This window comes from Manduca sexta, chromosome 20 (genome assembly GCF_014839805.1).
Source record: "Manduca sexta isolate Smith_Timp_Sample1 chromosome 20, JHU_Msex_v1.0, whole genome shotgun sequence".
Lineage (NCBI taxonomy): Eukaryota > Metazoa > Arthropoda > Insecta > Lepidoptera > Sphingidae > Manduca > Manduca sexta.
The window spans coordinates 8,763,851-8,778,929 of record NC_051134.1 but is presented as its reverse complement, the minus strand read 5'-3'; the positions used below and the strand labels follow the sequence as shown (position 1 = coordinate 8,778,929).

The window sequence follows — 15,079 nt, the reverse complement described above, 5'->3', positions numbered from 1 at the left end:
GGTCTGCCCGTATGCCAAATTTCATCTTAATCCGTTCAGTTCTTTCCGCCTTTACTACCACAAGCATCCAAATATTTTCACAAATTTCGTATTAATATTAGTAAGAAGTAAGACTAGTAAGATTTACTAGAAAGCAGTAGGATTACCGACGTCTTTAAAACAACGAGCCTAGGGCTTATTTTAAAATACAGAGTTCGACGTTCTGTGGCGAATAATCAAAAGTTGTGGCCAAATTTAAACTTGGCCGTGAATTGTCTATGGTGATTACGTATTTGCTCACCGTCTAAATACTATACTAGACATGCGCATACGCAAGCACGTGACTCTTGCAACATTAGAGCTGGATATAGAGCTATACTCTATAATTAGGTTATCCTCACATCAAACTTAACCATTACTTTAATAACTAGAATATTTGCAAATAGTTTTCGAAACGTAAGAAGAGAGAGGCGATTATGTAAAGATATGAGTTGAATATGAAGATGACTCATTTTCCTTAAACTATGACAATCGCTTAAGTCCTCATCGGGAATGGAACCTTGAACTATGCGTCAGAAGCAAGGGAGAGTTGGATGTGAATCATGTCTTTGAATTTATTGCATCATATAGGACTCGCAGCAGTCGAGAATTAAACTGACATATTTTAATAGCCGAACCTGGGAATCGAATCTACTATTTCACGATTAAAACATTTTTTTTGCGGTGCCGCGTGGTAGCTTAATGACTGGTTTTTATCATGTTGGAATTGACATTATGAGGTTCACAGTTTGAAAATATTGAAATGTTTTACTGAGTCAACTTATTCTGTTGCTAAGTATGTTTTTTGCGTACGGCAAAATTACAACACTACACCTGATGAAAGCGGAACAGGGTCCAGATAGAGTGTCGACTGACAAGACAAGACTATCCCTCACTAGTCCGCACAATTATGCCGGCTTGTTGGTTACCGGATATTCATAGGCTGATCCCGGAACGCGATACACGTGGACTGATGACAGGCTTTACACTTTGCGTACGGTTGTTGCTATCCGGGTGGATTAGTATCCACCATGGTATAGTATTAGTGGTTTATAGGTGGTATTAGTATACCACCTATAAACCTATACCCAAATACTAATACTATACCCAAAACCAGGAACAAATATAACGTGGTAAGTACAATGAATCCAAATATGAGGAAGACCTACGAACAATATTGGTTAGAATCATGGACTATGGCTGATTTATTGCTATCTATATGTAAAAAAATATTTAGTACCCTCCCACTAACTACAACACTATAATATTATCTTACTTGATTTTTAAAGTTCCGTCTCCAATGGGCACCAGCAGAACTATTTCGCTAGGCCTCATCTGTGTGTCCGACATTTAAAATGCTTTTTATGGACATTTTTATTGCCTTAGTAGGCAATCAGGCATGCGGTTCACGTAATACGGTATAGACAAGACTTTGCCTACGACGCAAGCACTCTTTTTAAAATTTCAAATTATTTATTATTATGCCGAGTATTCTAATAAATTATGAATCCCGGGGCAGTTTTAGCTCATGGACTTCATGCTCTATATGGAGATAGGCTCGCCCTCTATCACACCATAGGTCCACGGCGTAACGTAGGTATCCTGATTGCCCCTGTACTCCTTCGCGTACGAAAGGTAATACGGAATTCTCTATGCGTGAACCAATTCGCGATTCGCTGTTCGTTTCGTGATATATGGCACTAACACGGATCGATGAGGATTCTCAAAGCCTTCAGAATGACGCAACATATTAATAAACAGATACAGATCGTAAACCTCATTAAAATTCATGACGGTGGTAAAAAATGCTTATTAATGTGTGAATCGGTTATTTATTGACTCGCAGGAATTTACTTTAAAATGATAAATCGCACGCTGACGACGCGTGGATATGTCATGATAAATTCGGGTCTACACCCATGTTAAGACTTAAGATTTTAAATGGCACATTTTTAAATGCCAAATATTTGTTTAAAGATAGAAAAAGGAATATTTATTGATTGTCAAGGTGATTTGTTTTTGGCTTTTTAAACTGGAAAGGGCAGGCAATTCATATGAGGATATGGAAAAAGTAGCAAGACCAGCAGGTATTATATGAAAGGAAAGGAAATCTTCAGAGGATTTTGTGGAAGGACAAGCTGTTTCGGAAGCAGATCGACCGATTGCTGATATTGTAGGTATAGATGATATTAATATTATAGGCAACTAAAATAAAAACTTGAATATTATAAAGCTTCATTAAAGTTTAAAATTATTCAATCTGTTACAGATTGATTAAGAGAAGACGAATATCACTAAAGGATTCTTTCAAATGTGAATTCGGTGAGGGCTTGAGGTGGCGCACATAAGGTTAATAAATATTACGAGGTTTTGGATTTTAACCAAAACGTTCTTTTTTGGCATTGAAATACGCCCTAGTAAAATCGATAGAATATCTGTGAAATAAGTGCATCGAATTATTTTAATTTCTTCGTGTATTTGCCTACTGTAGATTTTTAAATTAGCAATTAAGTCATAAATTCTATCTCCCATAAACAGCTTTAGTTTCAGATAAATCAAAGACCCACCGATGAAAATAAAGGCAGTTAGCTCTACTTTTAAAAAAACAAATGTCTCCTAGCCAAAATATTTGACAAGGACGAAATTTGTTCGAGACATTTAAAAATGCAAACAGATAAAAAAACGTTGCAAAATGGCGTCTGTCCCATAATTTAATAAAGAATCTGGGTCGATACAGAAATAAGGCGTCATCGGTATTACCCTTGGCCGTACGTTGACCAAATATATTTTTTGGGTCTGTGATATGCATTGTAGGACGAGTAACTACTTAGGAATTTTTGTGTATAGACGAGACGAGCGAGCTTACCGTACTTTCTCCGCCCGTCATCCTAACACGTAAGAAGTCAAGCGTTATGCCCAGGAATTATATTAGCTATAGTGACCTTTACATTGAAACACAATATTTTAGGGATATAATGAAGAGGAGACAGAAGATTTGATTAAAGTCGCAGGAATTGAATTCTTTTTCTAACAGGCTGGTTGAGGAATCTTAAGGAGAGACGTATGTTCAGCAGCGGACTTCCTTTAGCTGATGATGACGATGACATTGATCATGAGAATCTATCACTAAGGACAGGTGAAATCACGTTAATAAGTTACCAATAAACTTGCAATGTGTGACTGATAAAGGATTGCGTCAACGTTATAAGAATTTCTGTTATATTTCTCCTCAATGATAGAGGGAGTTGTTACACTATGCGCTATAAGTGATAAATAAAAACACATCGGCATCTAAACAGATTCATAGATTGTTCTCTACTGCAGACACTTTATCTAATACATGTAATACTTTGTAACAAAAATAAAAATCTTAATGTTAAAATAATAAAACTAAGTTGTATTACGGTACGACTCCGGTGCTGATGTTTTGGTTTCGATTCTCGGGTCGGGCAGCGATATTGGGTTTTTTTACTTAGTATTAGCCCGGAGTTTGGAATTTGTGCTCGATACGGCGATAGGCTCGCCCGCTATCACATCATGCGACAAAATACGCATGCCGGAAAGTGGGTGGACCAGTTATGCCCCAGCCTATCCTTTTGGGGATTAAAAGCGTGAGTGTGAATGTTACATTAAAGTGGCGTATAAAATTAACTTTTTTTTGTTACACACAGCATTAGACTTTGTTTATTTTCAGTCTAGGACATAATTATTTTGTTAATGGGTCATTAATGTTACTCCCGATATAAATATCTATTTCGTAATAATTTCCATGCCAAGTAATACTCTAGTACCTTTAAATAAAAGCCTACATCTTGTACTAGGACAGCATATATCAAAGGACATTCACAAGGCCCTCTCTCAGTGCATTCGATAGGTTAAGATTCCAACAGTTAGTGAATCATTCATTTTATTGTAATCTACTCATCGAGACCTGCTTTCTGCTAGTTCTTGTTATTCTATTCGTGTGAATTGTTACGTCTATGAAATTTATGTTTAAACTGATAATAATATTTTGTAATCCATATTTGAAAGGACAATTGGCATGCGCTGCGTTGGACGGATGCTGGCATGATACGTCTTTGGCATTGTTATCGGGCGAACTTGGATGCGACTCAAGACCGGGGGTCTTACTCCTATCCCCAGTAGGTGGAACGTTGATGATCTGTGTCTGAGTGCTGGACCACATGGCTTTTTTTAATCATACTGGTTATGATTCGATTTTAGTAGGAGTAAGGGTTGTTTCTGCTGAACATACTGGTATATCTTGCAATGTTGTTTTGCAGAAGCTGTCTCTAAAACCCACACTTATTCCGATGTGGTGTCGGCGAAAAATATTATTATGCGTGTTACAAAATTTATTAGGCATAGTTTTCATGTCTGGTTTATTATGTGATGTCAACTTTCTCTAATGCTAAGTATAGAGTAGCAAGTTCTTCCAGCAATATTACAAGTTCTACACACGCGAATTGCGGCAAGTCTTGCGAGCTTCAGAGGCCAGCTTGCCGTTATTTTACACGGTAAAATTGCCTGCAGTCTACTTCTGCAAGTTTTTGTTAATGTAAACCTTTCTTAAGGCGATACCTCAAGGTCCATTTTCATACATTTTGTTTCACCTTTAATCTGGGTAACTAAACAAGTAAGTACAACAAGTACAACAAGCAAGTAAGTACTTGTTTAGTTACCCAGATTAAAGCCGAAACAAAATGTATGAAAATGGACCTTGAGGTATCGCCTTAAGAGAAAGATGTTACCAATTATGGGAGATCGTGATGTTCAAGCTAACGGCTTGTTACTCGGCATTTAGTATACAAATCACTATCGATTTTATTTCGACCCGATAAGGATAGTAATAGATCCGTAGATTATTTTTTGCTATTTATTTGGTCCTTGGCAAAAAATCGATTAGCATTTATACTAGGTTTTTATTTGAAAATTAAGTTCATAATTTTTTTATCTGACCTTAAAAACTTCCAAATATGATCATGAATCTACAAAAGATTTATTAGTAGGTATGAATATCTTATTATAAATCAATATGAGCGGCATTAAAGTTATAATTACGATGTTAAGGATCTTGAGATGTCATAAAAATATGTACAGTCAGCCACAAAAGTAGCTGAACAAATTGAAATCTTCAAAACGCTCTATACATTGACTTTAAGCGAAATATTCCTTTTTTCTTAATTCAAAATAAAGTTGACCAATTGAAGTTTAGAAAAACGATTGTTAATACGTTGAATTAAAGTTTATAATTTGTTGAGCTACTTTTGTGATGGACTGTACATATTTTTTTTTATTATAGGCCGGCAAACATGTTAGACACGTGATGTTGTGTGATGTCCACTGACCATAAAAAAACATAATAACCGAAATATGCTGGGTCGTCTGTATAGCTTCATAAACTCTGTATATTCTTAAAGAAAAAAATGGGGGGACATCGGAGTGGATAGTTTGGACTTCCAGAACACTCACAATAAGAAACATGAGAGCTATCACTTCACATTGGTATTCTGTAATTGGTATTTTCCCGGTCCAGCTGGCTCAATCATGCCGATGATGGTAGTTAAAGGTTACAATATAGGTTTGTCGAAGTTTTTAGCACATCGGGTAACGTCTGCAAAGCGGGAGCTCGCGGATTTTATTCCTGTACCGAGAAATTGTATCTTTTGTTCCTGAAGAGAAAGGGACTATTATGAAGTTGATAATAAATGATAATATTGGGCTGACCTTGAAATGCTAGTCGCCTGAAAAACAATTTCTGCTAATTTCGCTAATAGTACGAAATAGCAAATCCGCTGTTTACTGCCATATTTGAAATTATTGCTCCGTTGAGCGGCGTCTTGCAAAAAAACCGCTTTAACGGACAACCTCTCATGTTTTTAAAATACGAATTAGGAATTCAAACTTAGTGTAAATATCAAAAGTATCTACACACAATTTAGTATTCTACGATTGGCTCAAATGTTGGATCGTATTTAAATAATACGCCAACGTTTCCGTCGGATACTGATCTATTGGATCAAATATCTATAGCAAAGTTACAAACAGCTGTGAATATAGTGGAATGCATTTACTTAATAGTCATAATTGATTAACGTACTCAGATTAGATTGGCAGAAATTCTATTTTTTAAGAATTAATGGCCAATTATCAATGCTCGAACAGGGCTTGGCGTGGAAATAGACAAAGCGTTCGTACCCTTACGGGCTCTTACATAAAATATTTCTCGTAAGAGACTTAACGATAAACTATTTATTGAGAAATTTACACCTACACTATCATATTTTTAGATAATTATAGTATATATGTAGGTCAGAAATTTCTTCAATAAAATGGATTAATTACACCTCTGTCTATCTCTTCTACAAGAATTGTTAATAAATATACTTGATCCATTGGCTTATTTGTATCTCGTTTGTTATATTTTAGTACGGCTTGCATGTAGTTTCCGTGGTGTAGCGGTTATCACATCTGCCTAACACGCAGAAGGCCCCCGGTTCGATCCCGGGCGGAAACATTTCGTTTTGCTACAAATTTCCTTCATTTGTTTTTTCTATAATTTCAGTCTTCTTCCTTACAATTTCATATTGTGTAGTTTACTTTAGGGGAGGCAGGTATATAGTTTCCGTGGTGTAGCGGTTATCACATCTGCCTAACACGCAGAAGGCCCCCGGTTCGATCCCGGGCGGAAACATTTCGTTTTGCTACAAACTTCTTTCAATTGTTTCTTTAATACTTTCAGTCTTTGTCCTATAAGTTTTATGTTGTGTACTTTAGTTTTAGAACGAAACACACACAGTTTCCGTGGTGTAGCGGTTATCACATCTGCCTAACGCGCAGAAGGCCCCCGGTTCGATCCCGGGCGGAAACATTTCGTTTTGCTACAAACTTTTTTCAATTGTTTCTTTAATGCGTTCAGTCTTTGTCCTATAAGTTTTATGTTGTGTACTTTAGTTTTAGAACGGAACACACACAGTTTCCGTGGTGTAGCGGTTATCACATCTGCCTAACACGCAGAAGGCCCCCGGTTCGATCCCGGGCGGAAACATGTTTTGCCACGTTTCTTCATTTACTTGTATATACACATTAAGACTGTTTTAGCCATTTTAAAAATATGTCGCCAATGACCCACATTATAAAAGGATTGTATTCATGAAGATGTTTCTTAAATTCGTACACCCACATTGCCTCCCTCACACTTTATGACTTAACGTATAAAAGTTAGCAGTGACTCTAAGAGAAATAACATGATCGCTTTCTGCACGTCTTAATACGTATAGTTACAAAAATGCACCTGTTTTATGTGTGTTTAAAACGTGTCTTTACCACGTTTAAATAAGGTATAAATTCGTTAATAATTTTAATCGAAATATGGGTCTTCGGAACTGGTGATATTTATGAAGTAGTCACGGTGCAATAAATTTGGCGACACGAAATGTCAATATAATAAAAATGAAATATCATGTTATGTCAAATTAAATTAGGCATCACAATAGTTGATACTTGTGTGCTCGAAATTATAAATACGTTTTAATTTAAACTTCTTAAACTAAACTATTTTATAATCGATAATTACTTACACGATAAATAAAATCATTGGTTTAAATGTTTATTGTTTAAAAAAAAGATTTATGAAATTAAAAAGTGTTTAAATAATTGAAATATTATGAGGTTTTTATATTTTAATTTTCTCCCGACGCTTCGTAGACTTTGTAGCCTTCGGTCATGGAGCGGACTGACCCCGAAATCCGAAAAAATAGTTTAATTTTAATGTCTAACATTCGCGTAAACATAAGTTTAATTAAGGTTAACCGAGATTTATGTCTTTTTAATTACTACTTCGGTACAAAAAAATCCTTGAACTCTTTGATTATTTTAAAACAATTTACCACATAGTATACCTATAAATATTTATCGTCCTACAGAGTGATTAAATGTTGTATGGATATCGCTCCCTATGGTAACAATACAAGTATCAAAACACGTTCGCGAGACATCTTTACACTTCCAACAAGTATCAAAACTTGTTTGTCGCCCATCTTCTTTTAATAAGTTGTATGTGGATCAAAATTAATATTCGTATAAGGCATTGTGAAGGTCGAATATTTCACTGAATTAATTTCTAATAGTATATCGTTTAGAAACATGGGTTATTTTCAACGTTTTTTTTGTATCAGTGGCGTATTTATATTACAGTATGGCAGTGCGGATTCAGGTTCGATTCCCGGGCCGGGCAAAGTGGTTGTACTCAGATATGAGGCAGGCGAGAGGCTGTTTATAGCAAGGATTGGCAAAGATTACCCCCCTAGGTGTTCTATGTTGAGGGGCTCGTTATTCCGTACTTAGCCCATAGTAGGTCGGGCCGTTATACGTGAGGGCTACTTATAGCATAATAGGTCCAAAACTGACTGTGCAAAAGAGGGATTGCATCGAGACTGAAAGCTATACAGGAGCATCTCTATATATCAGGAATGTCTGGACGTATTTAAATAAGTGAAGCTAAAATGTCAATTCTCCAAAAAAAATTGGTTTTTAATAAATTAATTTACATTTAATATAACATTATAAGTTAAGTCGTAAAAGTGTGACGGAGGCAATGTGGGTGTACGAATTTAAGAAACATCTTCATGAATACAATCCTTTTATAATGTGGGTCATTGGCGACATATTTTTAAAATGGCTAAAACAGTCTTAATGTGTATATACAAGTAAATGAAGAAACGTGGCAAAACATGTTTCCGCCCGGGATCGAACCGGGGGCCTTCTGCGTGTTAGGCAGATGTGATAACCGCGACACCACGGAAACTGTGTGTGTTTCGTTCTAAAACTAAAGTACACAACATAAAACTTATAGGACAAAGACTGAAAGTATTAAAGAAACAATTGAAAGAAGTTTGTAGCAAAACGAAATGTTTCCGCCCGGGATCGAACCGGGGGCCTTCTGCGTGTTAGGCAGATGTGATAACCGCTACACCACGGAAACTACATGCGTGTCTCTATAAAATACACACAAGATTAAACTTAAAGCCACCACTATCTTTAACTAAATAATGCAATAAATTGTTACTGGCGAGAGGTAATCATTTCTTAGTTGTAAGTCCATTTGGCTTCACCCCCTTCAAGCGTAGCATGGTCACCTAAAAATAAAAGCAATATGTCTCGTATACCAGGATTCGTTTGAATATTTATAGCATCACCTTCTAACCTTGTCCTACATCATTTACTGCAGAAGGATTCTAATATAAATAAGTCGTAGTTGTCACCAACCAAATACTGGTACTTGAGTACAAAGCTCATAAGTCGAAAAATTATTTATTAGAAAATACCAAACATAGTGCTTGAAAAATGTAAACAGTATATAATATTGACAACTGCTTAATCGTAGTTGTCACCAACCAAATACTAGTACTTGAGCACAAAACTCATAAGTCGAAAAATTATTTATTAGAAAATATCACACATAGTGCCTAAAAAATGTAAATAAACAGTATATAATGTTTAAGACTGCGTAAAATCGTTCTGTAAGTTCATGAGCAAAGAAAATTATAGCGTGGTTTTTTTGTACAAGCACGGCTAAGTGGCCCCACTGCACCTGATGGTAAGTGGAGTGGGGTCCAATAGAACGTCGACTGACGAGAGATGTTTAAAGCCACTATTATGCCGGCTTGTTGGAACCGGACATACACATGCTGATCTCAGAACGCAACACATTTACGCGGGCCACTATGGCGGGTTTTAACACTGTGTGTACGGTAGTTGCTATCCGGGCGGTGCCTAGTTAAGAGTTGAATTTTTTTTAGTGCCACACTTAGTCCCTAGCTACTGCAATTGTTTCATATTCCAGTTGATTTTCATTATAGCCAATAATCACACTAGCTCACACACAATTTTATAATTTATCAAGTTATTACACTTACTGACGCGCTGTATAGCAAAAGAATCTTCCAATGTTTTATTTATAAACAAGTGGTATTTGATGTATAGGGTTTGGTTGTCATTATTTTATTTGTAGACAGAATTAAGCACTTTGTATGATAATATTAGGTAAAATGTCGCGCACAAAATACATAAAAAACGCATCCTGCATTCTAATATTATAAGTTGTTTTATTGATGACGTAAAAAGGTATATTTAGAGAACCTGACCTACGATATTATGCGCTATTGAATGCGTATTTCCGATATATTCACTTATACATAGTAACATAATTACCTAGAATTATTTACTTCGTGGTATAGAAACGGGAGAAATTATGCCTTATGATTCACGATGGCCTGCTTTGGCGGCGTATTGCGTGGGCGGCACGAATAATAGTCTGAGGTTCTGGGTTCGAATCCAGGGTTGAAATATTTGGTATTTGGCGATTTGTGCTCAGGCGGTAGGCTCGCCCCCTATCACATCATAAGACAGAACGCACTTGGCGAAAAAGGTGACCTAGTTAGATCTCTGCTTAGCCCTCCGGGGATAATGGCGTGATGTGAGTGTACAATTTTCCAAAATGGAACAAAAAAGGCTTGCATATTGCTTTAATTGTCATACATAGGAATTTCTGCACTTAAGATCGTAATTCTGCTACTCAGTTTCGCTATTAAGTGTGATATCAGCCGTTGGTGACAAATTAAGGCCAGCAACTTAAGATAGTCGTTGTTTAATGAACTTATATTAACATCAGCTCGAATGATTAAGGCCCAAAATGTGACTGATTTTGCAAGCTGAATGCGCCGACTTAGCTAAGAACAAGCTCTTAAATAGCTAAGGCTTGGTTTATCAATCAGTTTAATACATGATACTTGAGATCATTTTCAAAAATGAGATTGATTTCTTAAAATGGTCTTTAGATGGTTTGAACTAAATCTGTTATTGGCTTATCCTACGACTTCACATTAAAATTCGGTTTTGTAAGAAACAAATGAAAAACTAAGTATTTTGAGTTCACGTTTATTTCTTACAATATTTTATCAAATTAATTTCAGTCAACTATGAAAGCATTACATACAGAAATACTTTCGAATTTATAACAATATTATGGATTCCAAGAAATTGTTTATACAGCGTTACTGTGTTTGACATTTTTAAAATATTTCAAGACAGAATAAGAAAATAACATGACAGACGTAAAATGAAAAAAGGACATTAAGATATATCTTGAACGTTCATATTAGATAATATGTTTTTGTGAATCCTTTATTATAAAAAATATCATATTTAATTCTATGTAAAGAGTGGGTTCAATTTTCCTTCCTTCTCGTAGTGTGTAAGTGACCGCGCGGACCACTGAGTTACTTTAGCAAGTTGCAAAAAAACAAAAGTTAAGGAACTGTAGTATGGTAACTAAGTCCAGTTAAGACAAAAATTGTTACTTATTATACAAAAAAATCATTAAACTTTTTTTTGTTTACACTAAGTTTGTATCACACATTTATTGCTCATTCGCTTTGAAATCCCGGAAAGGCAATGAAAAGTAACAGAGAATATCAAATATACAATAGATTGAAGATTAATGAAATGATATAAATTTTATCATATTAATATCTATTAATTAAGTAGAGACATAATATACTAGACTCGACATGCTTTCTAAACAGAGTTTTAAACAAAACAACGCAATTAAATATCCAACGTATTTTATTACCACATTTAAAATTATAAAATACAAAAATACCGTACATCGCATTAATTTCCGTGACTCCAAAAGGAAATGTAGGACAAAAAGGACCTAAACAGCATAAATATCACATATCTAATGCAGAACTAACCGGACATGTCAAGATGAACCTTTAGCGTCCATAGACTCATCTCAGTTCAAATGTCAGAGTATCCTTGCCTCGCGATCCACGCGCTGGTATAAATTGCCGCCGCGACAGCACTCAGGCATCAGTCGTTCGATCGTCATCAACATATCAAACCGTCTTAGGACTTTACAAAAATCAAAAATGAAATCGGTACGTTAATTTCGAAACATCTGTGAACGTAATTCGTCATCGACGATGTCATAGTGTTTACGAGAAATCATTTTCTATTTATTTTTTTATCGTGTCTTCAGTAATTTGCGATAATTTACACCGTGATATTTCATCAGATAACTGGGTCGGCTGTTTCTGTTTTTAAAGCTTCTTAAATGTATTGGTACGGCATAGTGGTTCTAATTTCCTTGATGGTAAGGTGGCATCCAGATACCTGCGTCTGACGAGAGATGATTGTCCACCGTCATTCGACAATGCCGGCCTGTTCGTATTCCTGGCACACTTACGTGGTTTACTTGGTTACTTGAATACGAATTTCCTACCAACATCTCTACCGTGTTGACTCGTGTGTTAATATTGGTCAGTTGCTAATAAGTTGCGGTCCACAGTTCTTCGTTGTTGCTTTGCTCGTGGCTGCGGCCGCCGCCGCCCCCGCCAACCCTGATGCTGATGCAGTCATCGTGCGTTACGATGCTGACCAGGGAGACCCACAACACTACAGCTACAGGTAAGCTCTAATTGAACTTCAGATTTTGTTACTAACAATTATTTTCGATGGAACTATATTCAATAGAAATACATGCAAGAAATATGCCATTTTAAAATCAGTAGTTAAATATCCTAAGTCCCGGGAGAGAGTAGCTAAGTGGAACAAATTTTTCATCTTTTCTTAAATAATTTAGTTTTCATGTTGATTTTAGCAATAAGTATATGAAGGATTGACAGTCAAAGCCTCGGGCTTATAATCCCGGATAAATTCGTAATTATGTTTATTACAATTGCTTCAATTATTTTGCTGCTACACCTAAATTAACATCGCCAGCTAAAATCACGGTATAATTCTTATTGTTAAATAAACAAAAAAGAAACCATAAATTTGTAGCTTAGATCTTAATTGGTGGAATGATTGTACATAATGAAAAATATAAATTATAATGCCCATCATATAGAACGTTAACTAATTAAATAATTCAGTCAGTCAAGTTCAGTAGTTTCGAAGATGTGCTCCAATAAATAGACAGAGGAAAAAGTCTCAAAAGTCGCTATTTTGTTTTCTCTCTTCGGTAGTCACTCCCTTTTTCTATAATCCTTTTCTTTCAATACACAGACACATCTAGCTCTGTTGTTTTATTACGTCTATTAGATAGATTAAGAATCAATACATTTGTTTTCATCAGCGTGGAGACCTCCAACGGCATTGCATTCTCCGAAGAAGGCGCCTTGAAGAACGTTGGCTCTGAGAACGAAGCTAACTCAGTTAGAGGAAGCTATGCTTACGTCGGCCCCGACGGCGTCACTTACTCCGTGGTCTACATCGCTGACGAGAACGGTTTCCAGCCCCAGGGTGCTCACCTCCCCGTCGCCGCCTAAATCGGTGTTGACACCAGCGCCATCTAGTCCAAAAATACTCACACCTCTAACTTTAAACCTACCCTTTGTTATGTTCATGCGATCTGTGATACGGTCCTGATTTTAATAAACAATTTATGTTAGTAATTTATGGAATTGTTTTTTGTGTTACCTTCCACGTTGGAATTATAATTGGTGTTGATATAGAACCTTCTTCAGGTTCGACATTAACCTTTGCCAAATTACCACACATATTCAAAATAGTTTTTACACAACCTCGTCTTAGCTTGAACTTTAATGTCATCACTAAAGTAAATAGTTGTGTAATGATTTGTATTAGAATGATGGCATTACAAAATTATATGAAGTGTTTGTCATATTTAATTCATTTGTGATGTTCTTCATTAACAAATATTTTTATCTGAAGTTTAAAAAAACATTTTTATAAATGTCACTAATCTTGCAACTTAAATTAGTTAAACCAAGTGTCGTAACGTTTCTTTCGGTATATCTAAAACCAGTAATATTCCACGCTCAATTGTTTTTATAGCTCATATAGTGAAAGTTCTTTTATGCAATGTGTTAGAATTTATAAACTTCCTAAAGCTTAAACTACAATTTATCACAAATGGTGAGTAGAGAAATGCATAAAAATATATTTTGTTACATTCTAATAATAGTTTAGTGCATTAATATAATAAAAGAATTATAGACCGAGTCGAAAAAGATGCGAAGTGTTCCCCAAATAGCTTATTGGTTAACAAAGCTCGGTACTATGACCTTCGCCTTGTTATGCAAAGGCATGAGGCAATATGACACAGATGGTCGCGCTGACAGCGGATTACGGTTTTAAACTGCGGCGGATACAAATGAAAATCATTATAATTTTTAAGGTAATTTTTATTATCATAATTACACATACGTGCACACACACATACACAAACACCCTTTTATCCTCGATGAGGTAGGCTGAGGCGCACTAGTGCACCCACTTTTAACTGTGTGTATTCCATCCCATGATCTGATGAGGCGAACCTATTTATAATATAACAAATATAGGACATATGGAAGTTTGTGTTGATGTTCAGTTAGTTAGTTAGCAGTAAAGTCCACCTTAAAATAAATGTAGCTTATAAATTAATCCGTCACATGGTGTAACTGTGTGTTATACTTCATTCAAATTTGTTTAGAGGTTTCTGAGTTTAATTATATTAAAAAAGCAAAGATCATCATATTTTTTTTTATTTATAATATTAGTCAAGATACAATTTTTAAGATTTACGTTATAGCGTCACATAAAGGTCCTAATTCTACTGTCTACTAAGGTTCTAAAGACATATTGTCTTTCTGTTTACTTTTTAATAGACGGGCACGTGTAATACGGTTTCATCGGCGATGAGACCCTCAAAAGTGTAAGATATCGAAGTCCGTCTTTTTGAGGGACCATAGTTTACAATTATTTGCAATACGATTTTTTTTCCCGCTAGCACTTTGACCACAGCTGTTCAACAACCTTTAAGTTACATCAGAGTTAATGCAGCGACGTTAGTGACCGAGATTATAACATAAGCTCACAGCATTACCTCTGAGGGGTCAGGCTGAGGTGACAGTAATCAATAGAAGCGTCACAAATTCTATTTTCGGTCCAATGTCATATAAGTTGGTCGATATAAAATTTTAAGTTGTAAATCTAGGCTGCTCATGTTTTCGAATCCCAGAATTATTTTGTTTGTCCCATCTAGGGATAG

General features: G+C 35.7%; 1 protein-coding gene and 6 non-coding genes across 7 annotated transcripts; 5 read left to right on the top strand and 2 right to left on the bottom strand.

Moving 5' to 3' along the window:
* The first annotated feature begins 6,462 nt into the window (after positions 1-6,462).
* On the top strand, positions 6,463-6,535 carry Trnav-aac. The gene has a single exon. It is a non-coding gene; the product is annotated as a tRNA-Val (tRNA).
* Positions 6,536-6,639: 104 nt separating this feature from the next.
* Trnav-aac lies at positions 6,640-6,712 on the top strand. The gene has a single exon. It is a non-coding gene; the product is annotated as a tRNA-Val (tRNA).
* A 104-nt stretch (positions 6,713-6,816) lies between these two features.
* Trnav-aac lies at positions 6,817-6,889 on the top strand. Its single transcript has one exon. It is a non-coding gene; the product is annotated as a tRNA-Val (tRNA).
* A 104-nt stretch (positions 6,890-6,993) lies between these two features.
* On the top strand, positions 6,994-7,066 carry Trnav-aac. The gene has a single exon. It is a non-coding gene; the product is annotated as a tRNA-Val (tRNA).
* A 1,685-nt stretch (positions 7,067-8,751) lies between these two features.
* Positions 8,752-8,824, bottom strand: Trnav-aac. The gene has a single exon. It is a non-coding gene; the product is annotated as a tRNA-Val (tRNA).
* Positions 8,825-8,928: 104 nt separating this feature from the next.
* Trnav-aac lies at positions 8,929-9,001 on the bottom strand. Its single transcript has one exon. It is a non-coding gene; the product is annotated as a tRNA-Val (tRNA).
* Positions 9,002-11,842: 2,841 nt separating this feature from the next.
* Positions 11,843-13,482, top strand: LOC115448139 (cuticle protein CP14.6-like). The gene is made up of 3 exons (XM_030175454.2): positions 11,843-11,960; positions 12,371-12,489; positions 13,160-13,482. The coding sequence occupies exons 1-3, from the start codon at positions 11,952-11,954 to the stop codon at positions 13,350-13,352; spliced, it is 321 nt and encodes a 106-aa protein (XP_030031314.1). The 5' UTR covers positions 11,843-11,951; the 3' UTR covers positions 13,353-13,482.
* The last annotated feature ends 1,597 nt before the right edge of the window (positions 13,483-15,079 follow it).

Excerpts from the sequence above, each read along its gene's own strand:
- LOC115448139 (XM_030175454.2), top strand. Across the intron at positions 12,490-13,159 it reads CCACAACACTACAGCTACAG|CGTGGAGACCTCCAACGGCA; the intron begins GTAAGCTCTAAT and ends TGTTTTCATCAG.